We start from the raw sequence: 23558 nt of genomic DNA on the forward strand, positions 1-23558 counted from the left end.
GGAAAAATGCATATCGACCTCAAATTTACTCTGGCTCCTACCAACCGGGGTATCTCCAGGTCGCAGCCAGTAGGGTGTATGGGTGGGGTGAAGAGGTTTATTTGTCCATAATATTTTGTGAGAAAAGAAAAATGCATTAGGCCCAGCCCATGCAGCTAAAATTTATCCCCGAAGGAACCTACAAAACTACCGATTTTCTCGAGAAAAAAACCAAACTACTGATCAATCTCGGCATCTCACTTACCTAAAATGACAGTCTTGATCGCCAGACGGCAGCGACACGGGGCCTTGACTTCCGATCTTGGGAAAAAGAAGGGTGGGGCACCGCATTAAGGGCGACCGGCGACGGCAGACGACCACGGCAACCGGCGGCACTGCGGTCTGCAGGTGAGCTCGGCATAACCACCGGCGCGCCTCATTGCGGTCCCGATAGTATTTTGCGGACCGGCGTGGTTTTTGAGCTCGCACCGGTGCACCCTAAAAGGCGCCGGCTAGTTTTCGAGCCCAATAGAATCGCCGGCAACCCCATGTCGGGCCCTTCGTAGAGGGCACGGATCGACCATGCCGGCACCTCGCGGTTAGTTAGAAACCGAGTGTGGGCTCCGCCTGCACCGCTTTCCCCACCTCCTAACCACGCTCGAGCCGACTCCCACCCCTCTACATCGCCGTCGCGCCCTCCCTGCTTGCAATAGACACCGCCGCCTGTCCAGGAACCACCGTCCATCGACATGGCCGCCACCCCCTCGACCGGCGGCCGATGTTTCGCCCAGAACAAAGCTCGTCGCCACCGCTGCACAACCCCCACCCCCCACCCCCCGCCCGCAAGGTGTTCGTCGGATGGCCGCGATGGACAACGATGACGAGATGATGGTGCAGCTATTCACGGAGGAGCAGAACGCTGAGGTTGTCCGGCGGCAACAACAACAACAACTGATTCTGACGAGTATGTTGCACGTTCGCTAGCCTTTCTTCGCCGTGCTTCGCCCGCATCGTCAAGCCGGCGCAATGCTACTTGACGCCGACTACTTCAACGACGACGCGACTCATTCGCCGAAGGAATTTTGGCGCCGGTTTAGGATGAAGAAGGATATGTTCATGAAGATTGTTTACGGCGTCAGGGAGTACGACGACTACTTCATGGCCAATCAAGATTGCACAGATTTGTGGGGCTTCACCTCAATTCAGAAGTGCACTGCTGAAATGTGTTCTCTTCCATATGGAGCTACTCCAGATACAACCAATGACTACTACGGATGGTGGAGTCAGCAGCATGTTCGTAGACTCTCTACTGGTTTTGCTGAGCCGCCATAGCGGTGTTTGCTAAAGACTACTTGAGAGGACCAAGGGCAAATGATACAGCTCGGATCCTGGAAAAAATGGAGCAAGAGGGTTTCCTGGGATCCTCGGAAGCATTGACTTCATGTATTGGGGCTAGAAGAATTGCCTTTTTTTCTTGGCAGGGGATCTACAAGGGGCATATTGGTGAGTGAGTACAGTGTCATTCTTGAGGCGGTGGCAGACCATGACCTCTAGATTTGGTATGCATTTTTTGGCATGGCAGGAACAAACAATGATGTCAACGTGTTGCAGCGCTCTCCGGTGTTTTCCAGGCTAGCTGAGGGACAAGCTCCTGCCGTAAACTTTGAGGTAAACGGCCACGCATACAACAAGGGGTACTATCTAGCTGATGGTATCTACCCGACGTATGCTGAATTTGTGAAGATAATCCCGTCTCTAGCTTCGGAGATAGACGCTTATTTTGCAACATATCAGGAAGCAGCTCGCAAGGATGTTGAGCGTGCTTTTGGGGTGTTTCAGTAGCGTTTCATCATTGTCAGGTACCCAACTCTCACTTAGTCTGAGTCTCAGATGTGGGAGGTGATAAGCACAACATGATCATTGAGAGCGAGCGCGACGAACCTGTGCATGATGATCAACCATTTGATTATCAGGAACCTCTTGCTGAGGTAGAGCATGTACCCAAGAATGTGCCGCTTTTCTTCACATGCATCATGAAATTCGAGATGCAGGTGTTCATGCTCAACTTCAGGCAGATCTAGCTGCGCATCAGTAGGCGAGGAGAGGAGCCGCCAACAATGCATGATTTATTTTCTATGTGCTTGATTGTATGAATAATTAAAATTCCATTTGTTTGATTCTATGAATAATTTAATTTCCATTTGTTTGATTATTTGAATAATTGAAGTACTATTTGTACAAATAATTGAATATAGTATGAATAAAATGTGATTGATATGTTATTTTAAAATATTGTAAAAAGAAAAAAAGTTTTGAGGGCCGCCATATGGGAGGCGCCGGTGTGGGAACAGCGTTCCTAAAATAGAGGATGCACTATCGGCGCTCCCATACAGCAGTGTCGGTGCCCCTGCCGGTGACTATTTGAAACGCACTGGTGGAATCTCTAAGGAGACAAGTTTCTTTCTAGATCAGGTCGAGTCATGCACCGGTAAATTAGGAACCACACTCTCAAGGCGTCCGGTGCGGGACTGCTAGTGCTAGGTACAAGCTCCATGTCCCATTTCTCTTCTTTAATTCTGCACCTTTTTTCATCATAGATTTGCGACAGTGATTTCATTAGTGGTCAAAGAATATGGAAAAATAGATGTTTGATTAATTAGTTTGTATTTTTTTATTGCGGAACGGTTGAAATATTGCATCTTTTTAAGAAACATGCAGCAAAGAAGATTGCATATCTTGCCGTGGAAGAGCAAACTTCAGTTCCATTCAAATATGCCTCACTGTTGCCATTGCCGCCGCTACTTGAAAATTGCGGGTATGTGTATTCTTTATCCACCGAGGCATAATCGTTGAGTTTATGCCGCCTGTGGTTGTTAGTTGTTTCTATTTTCGTTGCGCTTTACTGTAAACACATATACATACTAGTAGAATGCCCGTGCTTCGCCACGGCCCTTTAACGTAGTGTCAAATGCATAAACGTGTAAATAATGCATGCAAATATTAAAGTATATAAAATAAATATATAATACTTAAAATATTTAAAGATCCACTTCGCACAATTCATTTTGTAGAAGAGAAATGACTGGATACACTATTTATTAAAGCCATGGTCCGTTGACGCGTCTAAGGTATTCTCGCACGATCTCAGGAATGTTGTCTTCAACTTCATTAGCCAGATACTTGAGTATGTGTATCAAAAACTTTTTCCTTAGCTCGTAACCATCCTGCACAATTGGTATATCATGTTAACATGAAGTTTTCTTCCCACAAAAAAATATAAGATTGTGAATATAGAGTACCCACGCTGCAAACATAAGATCGCAACGGCTCCTCTAATTTTAATCCTGATTGCACATGCGAATTTCAAAATTCATGTGTATGTAAATATAGTTCTACAATAATGCAAAACTTAAGATCCCACTTTTGTTTAATTATGCTTGCTAAAATCCCAAAAATAATACAGAACCCCCCCCCCCCCCCTCTCCCACACACACAACACCCAATAAGAGAAACTACAACACAATCCCATACTTTTACATAATACCCTGCATAACAAGTGTTGAATTCCATCGTGTCCTTCTCTACCGTTGATTTATACGAGCTCAATGATCGCCATGGCAAGGATGTAGAAGACCCTCCATTTTCGCCCGCTGACCGGGAGGGAGAAGATGAGATGGCACCCGCCCAAACCAGACCTTGAAGTGGATGCATGACGTCCAATTGAGTCAGCACCTGGACGTCACATCGCCCCGGAATGTCGTGTACTCATATGCATAGAAAGCAAATGAGCAATTACTTCTTTGTTACTTGTGGAAATATACTCTCAGCTCTCAAACTTTAGTGTCTTCCAGCCTATCTATATGCTTTGCTTGCAGCAAATGACATGAGCTTTCCGTATAACTAACTCGTCCAGTCTGTCCACTCACCCTCTCCTCTCTCCCTCCCATGAGCTGTTGTGTGTATCATATATGCACAGTGCCCACCATTGGTAAAAAACCGAAGTAGCATGTACATTGTTCAATTCTAATGTTGGATGGGCTCTCAAATACTCCATCTGTCTATAGAAAGATGCCTCAACTTTGGATATATTTGGATGTATCTAAATACTAAAATAGGTCTAGATACATTTAAATTTTAACAAAGTTGAGACATCCATTTATAGACGGAGGGAGTAGTATATTTTAGTCACACCATTCCAATTTGATATAAGAATCTACTAATTGCTATCGAGAATCACACATGTGCAATCTAAAACCAAAGGCTTATTGCTGAAGAAGCTTGCATACACTTCCGTACGGAATCATGTACTGCTTTATTTGTAGGTTAACCGCCTCCAGCAAGGGTTCCACATCTACTTGACAAGAGATTTTTTTTGGTTCGTGTCACATTAGCTCCTTGCAATCTAGCACCACCAAAAGTTCATTATCTGCAAAAAATACGAATAAATTAAATCATAAATGGTTGAACGGATTTCTTCATACTTATGGCTTGATTAACACATACACAATCACTAATGTGTGAAAAGCACATCAAACAAAAATTCATGTCTAATAGTAGTATTTTGTTTAAAAGATGTACGTTCTAGCACAACGACAATGACATATGCAGTCTCCGAGTTAAATCTTGTAGAATCTCATCTTGAAAATATGTCAAACGAGGTCATTTGTATTTAAAATACGTTTACCAAGTAAAACTTCACATTTACATTACTTGCAAACGTATATGGCTCAAAAGTTGACTTCCTACAGCCAAGAAACATTTTCTTTAACTAAACTTTAATTATTTGTTATCTACACACCCATGGTTGTTACGAAACAATTTGCACATATAAAATCAACAAATATTGGTTAAGGAGTCATAAAGTATACTTCACATAAGACAAACGCAACACCACCGTTATCGGGGTTGGTTACCTCTTTTTTCCTTTTCCATGTTTGCATATCGATTGAGGACAATTTGGTCCAACATACGCAAACCAGCTGTATGGACTAACGTAATGGACGGTAGTGGAAAATAAGGAAACAAATTTATACCTAGAGGCAAACAAGGAAAAAAATATTTTCCAGTGTCAAATAGGGAAGCGAAATTTAAGGTAGTGTCAAATAAGGAATTCTCTCTTGCTCATGTTGTTCCATCATCGGTGCCATCTCTCTAGTAGTCGGGACCATTTGGTGGAGCCAATCCCACAATGGTGGCATGTCGGCGCATTGTTCGTATCGGTGGTGGTGTCATCCCTATAGTCGGTGACATGGTCGATCAACAGCGCCGTACCTACCATCGCATGCGTCATCGGCAACATCGGTGACCCCCTCTCTACTGTCCGCGGGGTGGTGCGGTGGAGTAGAAGCGGAGTGGGAAGCGCGACGGAGTGGTCGAGCTAGTAGACATAAAGGCAAGGAAACCTAGTGTAACCTGTAGTATGTGCTTTAACATAATTTATATTTTATTAGCAAAAAACATAATTTATATTTCTACCCTGTAAAAAATATACAAATATATTTTACACTGTTCAACAACAAAAAAAGCGAGCCAAAGCTAGCTAGCTAAGCAACTTGATGGATGGAAGAATTTGGTTCATGCATTCGTATGTGGTAATGTGCTGCTGACCTGCTGAGCGTGCATGCTCGGTGGGCTATAAAAGGTTGCCCTGATCGGTTAGCGGATTTAAAGGTTTCCTCCAATTTAGACAGGGACGGGGCTTGCCTGCGCCCTTCGCGTGCGACCATCCGTGCGCCGCGGATGGGTGGCAGACATCGAGCGGTTCTCCATTTTTTGTGGTCTTTTTTCGCCAAACAAAATCAGAAATACGACTGCAATGTAAATCCCCGTTGTGATCCATTCCGTAATACCAATGATTCTCTGCTTTGGTCGTCTTCTACTCATCCATCCCGTTTGCGCTTCAGCCCCATTCACCGTACTCTTACCTATGACCTAACAAGGGTCGCACACTCGCACGTCCTTACCAGATACCTGGAAAACTCCATGCCCAACGTTGCTAGCTGCGCGTACACAACTCCCTTGACGACGGCAAGCAGCTGGCGCTCGACGGGGAAGTCGAGGGCGGCAACGACACAACAAGATGATGAACCAGCTTGGTCGCAGTCGCAGGCCATGGTGTCTTCCTCGTCCATCTACAATATTTTACATACAACATCCTCGTGATCGAGACGGACATGCGAGCATCGATCTGCTGTAGGCGCACATGCGAGCAGGACAAGCATCGTGTTTGAGTGCTAGGCTGAGAGAGCTTCCTATGGAGCAAGGCGAGGTGACTGGTCCAGGAAGCGGGGCGGCCAAGCACGGACGCCGGAGGCCCGGAGCCAAGCTAGCGTGATCCTGAATTGGTTTCTTCACGGAAGATACAGCTTAAGTAGTACTCCTTCGTATTGCCATTGGATACTTGCTTTTTTTTTTTTTGACAGAAAAGTAATAGCGTGGAGGGAATAAAAACGAGAACCGCTCGATGGCTGCCACCCACCCACGGCGCACGGATGGTCGCACGCGAGGGGCGCAGGCAAGCCTCATCCTTACAGGTGTTGTTAGCTACAGGTCCAAAAAAAGTGCTGTTAGCGATTTTGTTGGGACTGGATAAGTACGTCCTCATTTTATCTACTCTGGCCACTATTAGTTGCGTTTTCTTTGTGACAGTGGGGGGGTATTATTGTCCATCCTAAAAATGTGACACCAGGCATTCACCAGTTTGCTCTTAATAGTAGAGATAAAGGTATTGGAAAAAAATTGTGTAGTTGTCCCACCCTAACGTAAAATCCTAGATCCACCACTGGTATTCTCCATGGTTGATTAATAGTACTTTACATCCGTAATTGTATGATCATCCTATGAAATATTGTTGCTTTCAGATTGGTGACCTCATAAATGTAGGTAGAGATCCGGTTTTTTTGAAGAAAAAAAACCATAGACAAACTACATGTTGGTGGCAGCAAAGCCAGGTTGAATTTCGGATGTCTAGGCCGCGAGGATTAACATGAAGACGGTGGACCAGGCGGTGAGCGCAAGGGCGGCCATGAGGTATGTCCACAGGAAGATGACGGAGCACTCCTCTTGGGCGACGTCGTAGAGCTGGGCCATGGTGCCGATGCTCATCGCGGGAGGCAGGGCAAACTGGAGCATCAGCACGTACTGGTACAGCGGGTCCGGCGGCAGGAAGCCGAGTGTGCGCGCCGACTTGATCACCACCACCCCGACCATGGGCAGGATCACGTACCGAACGCAGATGATCGCCGCGATCACCCACCGCGACACCGTCGTCTTGCGCACGCCTGACGAGCGACGACACCATTATTCAGACAACTGCCAAAATGCCAATGTAAAGTCCAGGTAAGCCTGCAGGAAGAGTCACCCAGAGTCGTACCTTTAGTGAGGTTTCCACCGAGGATGAGGGTGACACAGGGTACGGCGGCATCTCTGCATGAAACGAGAATTTCAACAATCATCATCCATATATATACTACTATCCACACACTGTTTGAACTGTAAACCTGACATGAGACACACTGCATTTGCATACCCAAGTAGTTTGAGCGAGTCTTGCACAACCCGCAGGGGGGCGTCGTTGCCGACAAATGTAGATCTCAGCCATGGCACTACCCCAACAATGAAGCCTAGCACCTGTCAGTTAGGGAGTTCATTTCAGCTTCTATACTCATCTGCCATATCTAACATATGAGTTATTTCCACCGTAAGTTCTAGTCTCTAGATTATGGGGGAGAGATCTACCCAAGAGTCGGCAACCGCCTTTGCCTTCATCATGGTCAAATGGATGCATGATAATGATGAAAGCCATTAGAAGACGGTTGGTTTTCTAGCTAGGCAAATCTACTCTCCTACAGAGAGAGACGGAGAGACCGGCTTGTACTACTAAATTATGTCCAAGTTTTCCGATGTTTCTATTTAGCTTACACTTTTATCGGTTCAATTTTTGTGTTGACAAAGTGATCAATTTAAGAGAAAGTATCGGTTGACGAAATGGAACATCATTTTTCGCCCAAAGACCAAGACGACCTAGGCATGATGTGCTCAATATAAAGAACAAGTTTTCACTCAGCAGGTGATTGTTTAAACTAACTATTCAATAAGGATGAGCATGATGGGAATTGCTTCATACCGCATTCATTCCATATTAATTGACTCAACTTTATCTAGAAATACATACATATTTAGATAAAGTTAAGTCAGTTAATTTAGAAAGATGGAGTAATAAATATCTACTACGTCATAAGTTTTTATGTCAAGTATAGGCTAACCCTACTGAATTTTCCTTCTCAAAGAGACTCGTGAAAGTTAAAGGGGCGTTTTTGAACTGAAGCCCTTCATCATTGGTGATGGATTGAGCACTCGGTTGTAGGAAGAAACATGGCTAGGTGACCATCCATTGGCTCAGCAATACTCATCTTTGTATAATATTGTCCAACATAAACATATTATGGTTGTCAATGTTCCATCGGAGGTACTGCTAACCATATGTTTTTGGTGATCCTTGACAGGGAACAAGCTGAGTGCATGGCTTCATTGAGTTTAGAGATTGATGGGTTTCATCTTTCTGAAGAGACTGATACTTTTAATTGAAAGCTAACTGAATCTGGGCATTTTTATGGTCAAATCAATGTATGCATACTTTATGTGTCAATTGTAGGTTACTTCGAAAATACGCGTTGAAGCTGAAGGTGCCTCTAAAAAAAGATCATTACGTGGATTCTTCGTAAGAATGTTTTGCTCACAAAGGATAATCTAGCTATGGAATTTGTGTGGTTGTAAAAAATGCGTCGAGCATTTACTTATTTCATGTCCTTGCGCTCCCTTTATACGTAGAATTGTCTATTTTACTTTTAATACACCACCTCCAGGCAATATCACAAATATATTTACCAATTGGTTTAATGGAATTGATAAAAAGAAAGGCCAAATCCAAGTAGTTTGAGCGAGTTTTGCACGACCCGCAGGGGAGCGTTTTGCCGGCAAATGTAGATCTCAGCCAGGGCACTACCCCAACAACGAAGCCCAGCACCTTGCAATTAGCTAGAGAGCTCATTTCAACTTCTATGCTCCAGACATGATATCTGCCTCCTCTGAGGGTGGTGATCTGCTCAGAACTCATGACAAAGAGAAAGCATATAGAGTCGTTCTGCATCTCGTGACAGTGAACTTACCGCACCGACAGTAGGCGGCGCGGTGAGCTCCTCAACGATCTGGTGGGCGCCATGTTTCAGCTTGTCCCACATGCTGTTGCCGCTCGTGTTATTGCTGCAACCGGAACGTTGGTGGTCACCAGTAGTTGGCAACGGCGCCAGTAACTGCATGTGAGAAAATTAATTCAGAATCAGGACTGTTCTTTCGGAGCAGTACTGAAACAGTGAAACTAGTGAAAAAGTTGGGCGCTGTACCTTCTCATGGACGCCAGAGCTGCTCTCCGATGGTAGCGAGACAACGTCCCCCTCCTCCTCATCGCCGTCGTCTTCCTCGGCGTCTTGTTTCCTGCAGGGCTCTTCATCTGACCTCACTAAATAGTCCTTGGGATCATGAACATCGTGTGTGATCATGGTCTTGCGGTACAGCTCGCTGGACCTCTTCATCACGCTGTTCGTGTGTGTCCAGATGTACAGTCCTCCAAGCTAGGATTGATCATGCATGCTTGATTACTTACTGATCGATCGAGATGCATGCTACCAAATCGGGGAATGAGAAGTGAATGGTTACCGCCATGGAGAATGAGGCGTAGGAGAGGCCTCGGTCAGTGCATACGTCGCCGCTGCCAAAGGGGTTGCCGTCCTCCCGGCAAACCGCCGGTATCACGATGAGCAGCAAGTTTCCAAAGTTCGCGGCTGAGCAGGAGGCGACGACCAGCCCCCGGAGGTGCTGCGGCGGCCTCAGCAGGAGCACCACCACCCACCCGAGGACGCCGCCGGTCAGGAAGATGATCCCGATGTTCACTGGCATGAACCACCTGAATTCCAGTGATCAGGTATGTCATGCTTTTTTTTGCGAATTGGTTGTCAATTATAAAGCCGGGAGCAGTAAGAATGCAAGGGACCATGAAATGGCGTCCTGGAGCGTGACGGTCCTGGCGAGGCTGGCGAGCATGAGCGCGGGCGTGAAGACGGCGTAGACGACGCGGTTGATGTCGGCGCGGGCGGCCGCGGTGAGGAGGTTGCACCGGCCGGAGGCGAGATAGGCGCCAAGGAGGACCACCAGGAGCACCTCCACCACCGGCATCAATGCCACCACCAGCAACGATACGAACCCCATCGTCGATCAACCTCAAGGCTCGACTGCTAGAGTATTCTAGCTAGCTAGAGATTGAATTGTAAATGTAAAGAGAGTGATGAGCTCATGATCAACTGGTGGTAGGGTGGCTCGTATTTATGCATGCATGTCATAAGCTTAAGTAGTCTCGATCTGTCTCTTTAAGGCCAGCACGCTAGCTATGTTTGGTGCCACATCGCTATAAGTTGCATCAATTGATCAACCAACCAATAACTAATTAACTATACTACATGATTCAAGGCATGATGAGCGCCGTGGCTCTGCCGCACTCCGTATGCAATGATCGGACCCCTTCCCTTTTCTCACATGCATATAGGTACCTTATAGGGATGTCAGATGTGGAAGCGGGACAAGTGGGATAATCGAATTCAGATTCATTAAAAAGGAAAAAAGAAAAGTAGAGAGTAGAATAATAAAAGTCAAATAAAATTTAATGTCATATATCCTAATTGTCCCACTTCTATATGCTGGTATCCCAGCAAATACTTCTATATGCTGAGCCTGTAAGGGTTTTATTAGTAATTAAAAGTAGGGTAGAAATGTGTTTTATTGGAAAAATATATATATATCAGCTTGTACTAATAAATTATACCGCAGTCTTCCGATGTTTCTATTATTTATATTTTAATTACCTAAGGGGCTAAAGAAAATATTAGACTTTTATTGGTCAAGATTTATTTTTCCACAAAGTGACCAAATTAAGAAAAATATTGGTTGATGAAATGGAACATCGTTTGTCGTCCCAAAGACAAAAGCGGCCTGCACATTGAGGTGTTGGATATAAAGAAAATGTGTTTACTCAGCATATGACTATTTAAATTACTCGATAAGGATAGTGTGGTAAGAGTCGCTACATAGTAAATATGTGTGTCACAAAATTTATCTCAAGTACAGGCTAATTTAAACCTATGGTCCATCCCTTGTGGAAGGGACTCATAAAAGTTAAAGGGAAGTTTTTGGACCGAAGCGCTTTCGTTATTGGTGATGAATTGCGAACTCGGTATTTCAAAGATTCATGGCCAGGTGAAAATCTAGTGGCTAAACAATAACCATCTTTGTATAATTGTTTGCCTCATAAAAACGTTACACCGCTAAACATAGGTTTTAGGCGATTCTTGACGTGGGACAAGTGGAGTGTGTGGCTTCATTTAGTTTCGAGGTTGATGGGGGTTCACGTTTCTGAAGAGCCAAATACTTCTAAATGGAAGCTAACTGAATCGGGTCATTTTACTGTCAAATCAATGTATATATACTATGAAAGTGGCCGTATTAAGTTCCAAAAAAAATACTTGTGCAAGCTGAAGGTGCCTCTAATTACAAAGATATTTAGTGTTCCTGCATAAGAAAAGTTTCACCAACAAAGGATAATTTCCCCATAAGCAATTGGAATGGGGTCCTTTGTCATTCGGAGGAATTCATGCATCGATTATTTATTTATTTCATATCCCTTCGCTTGCTTGATATGGAGAGTAGTGGATTTTATTATGGGTGGACCCAGCATCCCAGTTGCCTAGGCACTTGCCCAGGCTTCAGTGCTGGATGCCTTGAGAAAATATGGCCTCTTTTCTTGCTTATTTCTTAGAATTTGACTCGAGCTTGTGTGTGCAGGCTTCAAAACAATTCTGGGTCGGTCTTTGCATTTTACTCCCTCTCTCCAAAATATAGTGCCTATAAGATTTTTTTCGAAGTCAAACCGTGTGTACTTTGACCAAATTTATCTAAAAAAATATCAACATTCAGAATCTCAAATCAATACCATCGGATTCATCATAAAATATATTTAAATATGGTATAAATTAGGTATTGTAGATATAGACATTTTTCTCAAAAACCTTAATAAAGTTAGTGAAGTTTGATTTTCGCGAAAACTAATGTGCACTGTATTATGGCAAGGAGGGAGGGAGATGGACGATTTCCATGAAAACTTACACAAATATCAACATAATATGTACATGAAAAATTTATTTCATTTTTTTAGATTATTAAATAGCATTCAAAATTGGTGAAACTGGGTGCATGTGCACTCAGATGCATCCGGGTATTTCCCAAGGGAGTACTTTTGATATACCACCTCCAACAAACATCATAAATATGTTTGAGAATTAAATGAAATAACATGCATGCTAGGGTTACAAAATACTACCTCCATCCAAGCTTTAAGGCCAAAAAAAATTCAGAAAGTCAAACTATGTCAAATTTGACTAAGTTTTTTTCGAAAAATCATTAACATGAAAAGTACAAAATCAATACCATTAGATAGATAATGAAATATATTTTCATATGTTATCTAAAAAATGTCACATTTGTTCACAGATTCTTCTAAAAGTTTGTTTAAATTTTACTTCGTTTGATTTTTCAAAAAAAAAAACTTTAAGTCTGGGATGGATGTAGTAACGAAGACAGTGAAGAGAGGGGCCAGTCTCAGCATATGCACACGTTTCGGCTGGCCATTCGTCTGCATACATAGCCATCTACTCTACTCCACGTGCATAGATGCGTAGGGCCATATGGGTCGTAATCGTCGACCGATCTCGGTCGCAAATTGCAGTTGAAATTATTAAGCGAGGGGGCACGTATATAAGTGCACATCGTTGAGATGCAATCAAGCGAGCTGGCAGGCACACATGTACAGGAGAGAGACGTGCGATCTGGCGTGAATACGCACGATTCGAAAATGATCCCCCACACAGATTCCAGAATCAAGCATTCGAGTGAACAGTCCATTCATCGATAATAAAGCCTTCCACAATAGGGTGTATCTTAATATACGGAGTATTTCTAGTCGCGTCCCCAAACCGTTCCCAAATGGTGCTGGATTGAGCGTTTGGGGGATGTTGCTCCCCAGCCGCGTCCCCCAAACGTTGCCCTCAAACATTAAATATAATTTTAATAGATAGAAGAAAACTCTTTACTAATATTCAAATCGGTGCAACATAAACAAATTACATGTAAAACTTCGAAAAAAACATAATTAAATTACATATAAATTATTTTAAACTACTTCTTCTTCTTTGATGATGGCCCCGCCTCGTCGTCGCATCACGGTGGCGCTTCCTGCTCGTCACCTCTTCCGAAGAGGCGGTGTCGGCCGACGCGTCGGAGAAACTTGTGTCCTCCTCGTCGTCGCCGGTGCTCGCCGGCTGCGCCTTCGCCTTGGCCTTGGTCTTGTCCTTCGCTTTCGCGTCCGCCTCTGCCTCCGCCTTCGCACGGGCCGCCGCCGCCTCCTCCTCTGACCCTTCCTCCTCCGCGTCCTCCTCCACGTCCTGCCATTCCTCAGCGATGTCTGGCAGCGGGGAATCGTCGCCGCTGCTGGGCGTCCCACTGTCCCACCAATGGCGCCATCCTGGAGGCTTGCCCTCGCTGGAGGTGTCGGAAGGAAGCTCAGAGATGTAGCTCATCGTCGTGAGGAGAAGATTGGATGAATGGCGGCCGGTTGAAGATCCGAAAGCGCCTGCGTACGGGTCTTATTGAGCGCGGATGAACGGCGGCGCGGAAGTCGGACAGAGCGGTGGTTGCTCTTTCGAGGAGTCCGCGCTCCATTCCGGCGGTTGGCGCGTCGGTCGACGCAGTTGCCAATGCGATGGTTCCGCTTCCCGGCAACTGCACCGTCGCTACGTAGGCGGCGGTTGAGCGTCCGAGCCGCTGACGCGTCGGGCCTGCGCCTTCTCGCCTCTCATTTCGTTGTGTCTGGCGTGCCTGGAGCGTCCTCTGTGTAGCGGGGACGGGCTGGGGCCGCCGGACACCGTATTGGGCCGCGCCGCACAAAAATGGCCTTTGAGGCGCGCGGCTGGGAACGTTTTTCTTATCCGGCGCGCCCCAAATCGCTTTGGGGGACGGTTTGGGGGACGCGGCTAGAGATGCTCTTACCATAGGTAAAATAAATGCTTAAGAAATAACTTGTACAATGGATTGTCTCTTAAGTGTTTGTATCTACATTTAATAATTTTAGTGATATGTACACATCTGATTGGGCTATTCATATGACTTCGTGCAAAGGTCACATAAGTATTTTGCCTATGATACCACGCTAAGAACCTTTCATTGCGAAAGGCCTAAGTAGCTAGTACCACCGGGCAATGTACATGTGACATCTGATCTCGATTCATATGGACCGCTTACTACTATTATTTCCTTCGTCCCACGAAGATTAAATTAATTAAAATTTAGATGTATTGAGACAATAAATAATATCTACATACATCTAAATTTTGATAAATTTCAAACAGCCTTCATGGAAGATGGAACGGAGGAAGTACTATCATCCGGTTGGTGTCTTGAATGAGCGCAACACATGGAGGGTATGGCATCACCGGAATAATATAGTGCACGGAGACGGCAAAGCTTCTATCTCGGCATCGGTCTCTTTTTTGGTAAACTATCTAGAGTCTTTCTCTTTCACAGCTGATCCAAAGGTGGATGGCAAAGGGAAGAACCCTCTTCCCGGCGACATGTTGTCTAATTCTGCAGGCCTAGCTACGTCCAGTAACTGGGAAGCTCCACGGGCGGGCAAGGTGAAAGCAAATGTAGATGGGGGCTGGGATGCGCTGTCTAAGAAGGCGGGCTTTGGCCTGATTGTGAGGGATGATGCTGGTCGTGTTATTGTATCGGAATGGAAACAGATCGCTGGATGCAACAGCGCTGAGGAAGCTGAGGTCCATGCCATCCTAGCGGGTATCAAGCAGCTTATTAATCTGAGAATCTGACTGCTCTCGAGTAGTTCAGATGTGCATGTCTGCTGTGATTGATAGATCAGAGGTGTGGTGTTTGTATGAGGAAGTGAGAGAATTGCTGAAGATCTTCACTCAAATCTCGATCAAAAAGATTGGCAGAGAGAGCAATTTAGCAGCTCACTCTCTAGCTATGTTAGGCAAATCAGGTGATGTTGGTATTTTAAGTGGCACAGCCCCGGATAGTGTTCTGGCGGCTGTTGCACATGACTGTAATTTGTAACCATGTTGTGTACTGTTCGCGGGCAAGTTTTCAGACGCATTTTTTTCCTTTCAGGGTACCAAAGGGGGCTGGAAGATTTTTAATGAGGCGGGCTTGCTTTGCTTTAATAAAGTGTGGTTCATCTTTCAAAATAAATGTAACTCGAGACCCAAAAGGTTGTACCCCTACGAGATCTACATATATGCATATGGACACATGGGTCTTTTCGAAATTCATAGTGGGCAGATCGACCTCACATATTGGATTGTAGTCGCCGGTGCGTGATGATCGTCCGTGGTAGCACACTGGAGACATCAGTTCACTGTCGACCGACATGAATTATTTGCATCGCATTATCACAGACCGGTTCCTTCCGTCTTCGTCGGACATGTCTAACTCTAACTCCAACTCGTACAATCTGTAATTAACGGTACCGTGAGAGTTGCATCTCGTGCATCACGTTCTGGAAGGCGACCGCACTGGTAGCAATCAGCTTAGCTGAGGCTCGTCGTTTCTGTTTCTAAGGAGTTATATTCCAGAAATAGACAGTAATTGCCTAATTCGTTGGGTTCTTTTCTAGGAGGATCCGCATCTATTATAGGTTCACACGACACGAAGTGCAAAGCACTTCGAATATAATTTCCCTTAAAAAAGCACTCCAAACATATTTACATTGAGGTCTCTAGACCACCACCACTACGACAAGAGCGAGCAGTTGTCGCTGCTCCCCTACTGGAGTAGTCCGGACGTTGTTGATAACATCCGAGAAGTTTTCGTGCATGTGCCTTTTAACACCAGCGCCCCATGATCGAAGTCGTTATCGTTGAATCTTTGAATTGATCCGAATCTTCTATACTAACCCTACAATACAAGGAGGCAGAACGAGATGGCGGTGGAATCCTAGATCGTCGCTTTCTTGATGTCGCGAGAGGAAAACCTTTGGTGCAACACCAAAAAATCTCGGTGGTGGTCTCATTTTGCTGTGCATAATTGCGCTTCACGTTCTCCCACTTAATTGGGGTACCTTTCTCGGTGACCAGGTACACAAATAATTGCACGACTAAAAATAAACGATGTGCACGTACACTGATTGCAACAACTTTGTTTTGTTGCTCTTCGGTGGAGTACAACTCAGTAACAGTATTAACCAAAAATGAAAACTCAGTTACAGTAAGGAAACAGCAAGAGCCTGCGTGCCTGGGGTACATGGCAAGGAGTGCAAAGTTGTCCTGAACGTTATTCCTTTAGTTACAAACCTTCAATTGATGTTTTTATTTGTGATCCGTCTGTATTTCTTGATATTTAACCAATTGCATCTTCAGAGAATATGGAGTAAACTGAATGCGCCACAGAGTATATTGGACTAATCTTGCAAGAAAAGAGAATGTTACATCAAATCAACTAACGAATACATCGATCTACTAAGAGTCAAGACATTAGCCCTTTGATTTGCCTCGTCGCTATACTGTCGGTTGTTCTTTCCAAGTTAAGAAAGCACGATCTGCAGGGGCAGGTGGAATAATATCCACTCTTTGCTTCTTCGTTGCTATCGATGAAGTTGTCTCAGGTCGTGTCACGGTAACTTTTGGTTTCCCCACTGCGATGAATGCCACTCTCTTCCTCGTATCAGCTTTGACCTCTGTGCGTGGAGTCGAATGCACAGGCACAGGCACAGCAAGCGCGTCAGGAAGAGGAACCGTAGTGTTCTCATTTGGTGCTGGCCTCTCACTATAAGAATCTGCAGCATCGCCGCAAGGGGTGGCTTTATCTGGTTGATCTGCAGGAGAAGCATCTTGTTGCTTGGCTGGGGAGTTCGATCCATCAAGGTTCTCCATCTCTGACATGTCAGTAGTGCAGCATTAGAGCTTGAACCTTTTAAGCCATGGCACGCTAAAAGCATAAATAAACGAGCATTCATATTATCTTAGAAAACATAACAAACAATTGATAACGAAAAGTACAGCACTTTGGCTTGGTTACATAGAACAGCACATGCACTTTAATTATTTCTATTTGGAGTATGCAACCTAAGTGATGTTTAAAATTTTATAAGGGTTCTAATCCCAAGTCATGCCATATTTACGATTGCTGAGTATGTCCTCAAGAAGCACAATCACAGCTATCATTATCTAGGCTAACTGATGGTAGCATTACAATAACTGTCAGTCAGATTCTATAACATATCAAGATATTGACTAATATACCATAATATCATGCAAAATAGCAGTAGTCCACCTGTAAGTTACATATGCCAAATGTGTACTATAAGTGCTTTGTCAAATGTCATGGAACATAAGAGACCGGGAGATGTTATCAGAAAATATATTAAACTGTCATCGGAACTTCTAGATAGGAAAAAATGTTATAACGCCAGCACAGGTGCTCTGAAATTGAGGATTTTCCAGGAACTAAAAAGGAAAAGGGTTTTTCTTTACATTCTTTTTATCTTAAAAAGGGAAACAGTGAGGTGGTTTGGCTTCAAAATCAACAAGGGAATGAAATTGTATCTTGATTACCATTAGTTGGAGAATAATTTTCTCTTTTTAACAAGGGAATGAAATTGAGGATTTTCCAGGAACTAAAAAGGAAAAGGGTTTTTCTTTACATTCTTTTTATCTTAAAAAGGGAAACAGTGAGGTGGTTTGGCTTCAAAATCAACAAGGGAATGAAATTGTATCTTGATTACCATTAGTTGGAGAATAATTTAGACAGCCATACCCATGTTCCCCAAAACAAGGTTGACAATAGATGAGGTACATGCATGGAACCATTTAAGTGATTATCCAGTGAAAGATTCACATCAAGAAAAGCCATATTCTTCGACTGTGGCTAGAAATATTACTTAGTACTCAGCGTTAATCATAAAACCAAATCACCCACTTAGATAGCTTGCTATATATCTTGGTAATACTGAAGAACAAAAAGACCAGAACAACCTACCCACAAACAAAGATAGCTTGTCTGCATCCAGTTATCCATCAGCCTATATCTGGTAGTTGGAGGTATGCTCCAAGAATTTAATAACACCACCAAGGTGCTTCACAACCATTCATACCCATTCAACATCGTTCTGTCCTACATATTTGCATTTAGTTCAAAATACAATACAGAAAACTATTTTCTATTTGCGCTTATAGGAAGAAGTTTCATGTGATTGATTTAGCACCAGTAGGCAGACATGTACACGCATTGCAGAAAATGCAACAGCAAGCTCAGAATGTTATTATATGTGATGAATGAGAGAAGGTGAAGTATTAACCTTCACTAACGGGTCCAAGGGTCTCATACTGGATCGATGAATCTGGAGCACATGACTTGTCATCCTCATCTTGGGTTTTCTCAGAGCTAGCTTTGTTCCTTTCATGCAAAACAAATTTATCTTTCACCCATGCACACTCCAGGGTAGTACTGGGATCGTTGTTTGAGGGGTAGTACTCTCTAAAAGCCTGAAACGAAGAAGCAAAATCAATGAGTTACGTACTAGTTCCAGCCATTCCACTGTGTAAAAGTGAGCATGATCTTAGGTCGTTCAATTGTTTAATTATTGGCAATGATATAAAATGTTAGTTGGAACCAAAACATACCTGTACTTTATCAATAGTGATCTTAACAGCCTGCTTCCTATCCGTAAGATCAGTAACCTTATTGTATAACGATACAACATCAATTAACATCTGTGAACACAATATCAGAGGGTCAGTGTCTTAAGCAAAATCTCTGCAGTATAGAGACGAAGAAGGTTAGACATATATTTCCAACTTCCAAGTGACATTTCTTAGGTTCCAAGGGTAATACATATAGCTGTTTTACTTCCAACTTAGTTGATACATACATATGTGTGCATGATTATTATCGAATTTGTTTATACAGCCATTCGTAGCAATGCCTGTGGACTATGTCGCTCACCTGTTGTATGAGCACCCTCACTCGCGCAAGCAAAGCCAGCACTGCTGTACAGAATTCTATGAAAAATGATCTAGCAAGTAAAAGTGTGATCTGACTGTAGTATGGATTAAGGAACTTTGGACTACTAGCAACTAAATTGTATGAAAGTTTGCTTCAAAAAAGCCGTCATGAAAGTAACTAAGATTTGTTTCTTTTTTGGTAGATTAAACAGATGGTAAAGAGAGATGATTTACCTAAGGCAAGAGAAGTTTGAGTATACGCTTTATTTTATTTCTGTGCATAATAAGAAAACAACAGAAATTAACAGAACAAAGAAAAGGATACACTGCACCCTTTATGACAGGTTCAACCATCTGCACATAAAACATAAAACGTTAATGTTTTCCGTCAAGTGAAAACAAAGTTAGCTATTTCATGTCTAGAAGGTGATCAAGAATGATCTGTAAACCACGTCGATTCTTTCAGCAGTACATATCATGTAATCAATACAGGATTTCTCGGGTAATGAGCTTCATGCACCATACAACTTGAAAGAAATAATGGGTTTATACTCCCTCCATCCAGTAAAGGATGTCTTAGATTTGTCTAAATTCGGATGTATCTAGACACTTTCATGCCTAGATGCATCCAAATTTAGAAAAATCTAAGACATCCTTTATTGGACAGGGGAAGTACTAAATACAAATTCATTGGAGGCCTTCCAAACATGCAAGGATAATTAGTTAATTACACCACTTTACAGCTGATTCCAACATAAGCTTAACAATAGAACTAAAACAACCTGACAATATTGGCAGACTTCCTGAAATAAAATTAAAATATTGCATAATTCATTTACTTAAACGAAACACAAACAAACAGTTGTGCTCTATCAACTGCAAAGCAATTATGAATTTATGATTCGACCAAAGTATTTGTATCAGCTACAATAAGATGGTTTGCATACTGCAACAGTGTCAATAGACAATAGAACACACCTGGGATAGCAAACGAGCAACACCCAAAAGCCTCTTATAGTGGCTATGGTTTGCACCAGGCTTCTTCTTACCCTGCCTATAAAAGAGAACATTAAGCAATAACCCAACTAGCTAACAAATGAAACAATAGCATCATCGAAGAGAATAAAAATAAATAATCTGAACTACTGAGCAATTGAGTACTTTACATAGAAATGCAAACTTCTAGCTATAGTGCAGGTGACCGTGCTTACAACCAATTAAATATTTAAAAAAATGCCTCCTACGATTGATATAACCAGAAATTTATCGGGACTAAACTGCATGTTCCCAACATGATGAGTTGTTTAAAGACATTGCCACGATATATCATACATACACACAAACGGTGAAGAAGATTATCTTCTAGGAGAGTGCAGCAAAGCAACGGCTGTGAAGCCTGACAAACCTGTTCGGAACAAGGATCGTGTTGGCTGGCTTGCGGCAGGCGATCACCGGGAACGCGGCGTTTATGACCTCTGCAACATTCGAGCCAAGCAGCAGCTTCAGGTCCCTCCTCACCTGTGCGCACATACACGTGCTTGTCAGTGCCAAGCCACTCACCGGAATACGGTGGGGAAGGGGCACGAACAGCTCGTGGTAGTAGGCATACCTTGATGAGGTACTGGAAGTAGGCGGCGCCGCGGTGCTGGTTCCGGTGCTTGTACACGAGCCGCTCGAGCACCCCGGCCTCCACCTGCAGGTGCCGCAGCACCACTCGCAGCCGCTGCTCCTCCCCCTCCTCCGCCGAACCCTCCTGACGCTGCTCCGTGGCGGCCGCCCCTGGCTTGGCAGCAGACATTCCTGATCCGTGGATAGACTGCACATATGAAAATAAAATTTAGACTCAATTACTAACGATCTAACAAAGTAAATAAAACATATCAAAAAACAGTACAGGGTTACAAAAGATTGTCGGCATTGATACATACATAAAATCTCTTCACGTACAAAATGAAATTGATAACAAAATGCATTAAACCAAGGGTTGTGATCTGTAATATATACTGTTCAATTGAAAAGCGAACCTAGTATGTTGCGCCATTTTTCACTTTAGCTCCTCAGGAGCTGGTAAACCAACCTGCAGTCTACATCTTAAGTTCGCCCGTTCGGTTTCCGCCTTCTGTTATTTCCATTTTCGCCCCTCAAATAACATGAATCAACATGCTCTCCCCGCTCCCACGGCGACAGATCGACTCAGCCTGCATCGCTGCTCCGCCTCGAGCGGCCACTGCTCCAGCGCTGCCTCCTCCGGCCTGCTCCGTACGCGGCAGCGTGGACCAGTCCATCTCTGGCAGAGGTAGAAGGAGAACTCAGGACGTGGCGTGTTGGCGTGGACGGTCCACCTCTCGAAGTGCGTCCACCAGGTCACCACGCTCACGTCCATCGCCGGCGATCGAATCCCGTGAGGCATCAGAACAGCGAAACCTGGCGAGCAGGCGGGCATAAGGCGGTGGGGCGCATCTGATGCGGCTCTCAGCAGGGCAGGGCATAGCAGCATATGCTGGCTGGTTCATGCAGGAGAATTTTCTCGCCTTGGGATGCATTGTTTTTCGATTAGGGGATTTTTTTGGGGGGAACCTTGCCATGTCCACGGAGAGGAGAAGACAGCAGAGATGCATTTTTCCATGTTGAGCTGGATGTGCAGTACAAATAATCCTTAAGACATGAACCTCAAGATCATATTTGCAGACATCCTACAGAAGCGGCGAGCCCTGGTGGGAGTCACACCGATTTCTGAAGCATGTTTCAACAAAAAAATTGATTGGATGATTACAGGTTTCGCTTGGTTGGCACTGCACAATACACTGATTATTGGTAGTCCATTGCTGAAATGAAGCTGTCAAGCTGATAAGTCAGATGGTTGTTCTATAGTGCCTAATCTGGTACACCATTTTTCTCTTTCTGCTTGAATTTCGATCTGCTAAAGGCATGGCTGCCACACCATCATCTCAAATTGTAGGTAAGAATCTTAAGTCAACTAAGGATGACGTATAAGTATTTCCATATGTACAGCATCAACAAAGTAGTCGTGTTTTTAATCGAGATTAAAGATGCAAGAGATTCTTCCCTCATTGATCTCTTTGTTTTCTTACTCAAAAGTGCATTCTTAATGCTTATTTTATTTTCCGTGAACCTCCAGTGACATTTGACACCAGAATTGAAGTACTACAGCTCATTCAGATAACCAGCTATTCACTATCCGATAGCTTGCAGCGGCATTTACTTGAAATATGCTACTGGAATGCAATTGATCTTTAATGTATATGCTACTGGAATGCAATTTTTCAAATATGCTACTGGAATGCAATTGATCTCTCTGTAAGAAACAATGATATAGCTTTTTTGAATTAGCCCATGGGCCATTGTTAAAATATTTGAAAACCTATCACCTATCAGGTGCTCATCTACACAAGTAGCATATACTTCTCTTAGGAGGCCTGTATCAATCAGGCTCAAAGTATACATTTTGCTCAATGCCTTTTTCAACAAACAGTTAAACTGCGCCAAAATTGCATTGTGAAGCTCTTTTACACCATAGATGCAACAAATGCTCCTATACCTTTTCATGACACATTATGAAGCTGAACAACGGAAAGAATGCCGGAACTCTTTGCTGGCAGCTATGTATTTCGATCCATCAAATTTTTTAATATGGTTTATTGTCGGTGTTTTAATGCAGAAGTAATTAGGTAGGACTTGTAGTCACTGTTGTTTGTGGACTATGATGTCAACAAAAAGATTGAAAAGTAAGTGGTGTTTTTTCTCCTTTTGGGCAAAAGTGCTTTATGCTAACAAGGGAAATAAATGTGAAGTAAATCAAACATATTTCAAATGGTCATGTTGTTTTCCAGGGTTGTGAGCGTGTACTCATCAGTTCTAGAGCCGCACGACCACTTCACTAGTGAACTAGAAATCACCAAATGCGATGGAATTACCTAGTCTCGGTCGTAGTCTCGGCCAGCAGCGGAGGGGGATAGGCAGGCCGGGCGAGGAGCTGGGGAGCGGAGTGGCCGCGTCGAGGGGCAACAGAGGCCAGCCGGGGGCGACGGCGACGGCTCACGGCCGCGCGGAGCAGTGCTGAGAGGGGCCGGCCCTGGCCAGGGCACGGCGCTTTCTCAGCTGGGGGGAAGACGCTGCGAGGGGCGCCGGACGGGGAAGACCGGCGACGGCGAGGAGGATGGCGCGGCGTGGCGGCGTGCGCGTGAGCAGAAAGGGCCTGGCTTCGCTGAGACGTTATAGGCTTCACTTGGGCTGGATCCCAGGCCATTTCTAAAACTTATATAATTTGAAGTAAGATTTTTTCTGGGCCCGGGCCATGGCCCTGGTTGCCCGGGGTTCAGCTCTACTCCACAGTGTATCTGAAAGTTCATTGGGACTTCAGCGGTCGTGTTTCTACTCCAATCAGATCCATTATTATACATGAATAAAGTAGGTTCATATGAATTCAATAAGGTAAACACAAGA

At 44.0% G+C, this 23558-nt stretch overlaps 2 protein-coding genes across 2 annotated transcripts; both read right to left on the bottom strand.

Annotated features, from left to right (window-relative positions):
• Positions 1 to 6736: 6736 nt before the first annotated feature.
• Positions 6737 to 10373, bottom strand: LOC127302280 (protein PIN-LIKES 7). The gene is made up of 7 exons (XM_051332687.2): positions 10028 to 10373; positions 9694 to 9940; positions 9381 to 9608; positions 9147 to 9290; positions 7508 to 7608; positions 7352 to 7404; positions 6737 to 7259 (listed from the first exon to the last, which is right to left on the bottom strand). Exons 1-7 carry the CDS (start codon positions 10240 to 10242, stop codon positions 6946 to 6948), a joined length of 1302 nt encoding a protein of 433 aa, XP_051188647.1. The 5' UTR covers positions 10243 to 10373; the 3' UTR covers positions 6737 to 6945.
• A 6144-nt stretch (positions 10374 to 16517) lies between these two features.
• LOC127302281 (uncharacterized) lies at positions 16518 to 23336 on the bottom strand. The gene is made up of 9 exons (XM_051332688.1): positions 23030 to 23336; positions 20704 to 20910; positions 20500 to 20612; positions 20073 to 20148; positions 19420 to 19448; positions 19096 to 19189; positions 18774 to 18863; positions 18449 to 18635; positions 16518 to 17026 (listed from the first exon to the last, which is right to left on the bottom strand). The coding sequence occupies exons 2-9, from the start codon at positions 20890 to 20892 to the stop codon at positions 16650 to 16652; spliced, it is 1155 nt and encodes a 384-aa protein (XP_051188648.1). The 5' UTR covers positions 20893 to 20910; positions 23030 to 23336; the 3' UTR covers positions 16518 to 16649.
• Between the last annotated feature and the right edge of the window lie 222 nt (positions 23337 to 23558).

Source organism: Lolium perenne, chromosome 5 (assembly GCF_019359855.2).
Source record: "Lolium perenne isolate Kyuss_39 chromosome 5, Kyuss_2.0, whole genome shotgun sequence".
Classification (NCBI taxonomy): Eukaryota; Viridiplantae; Streptophyta; class Magnoliopsida; order Poales; family Poaceae; genus Lolium; species Lolium perenne.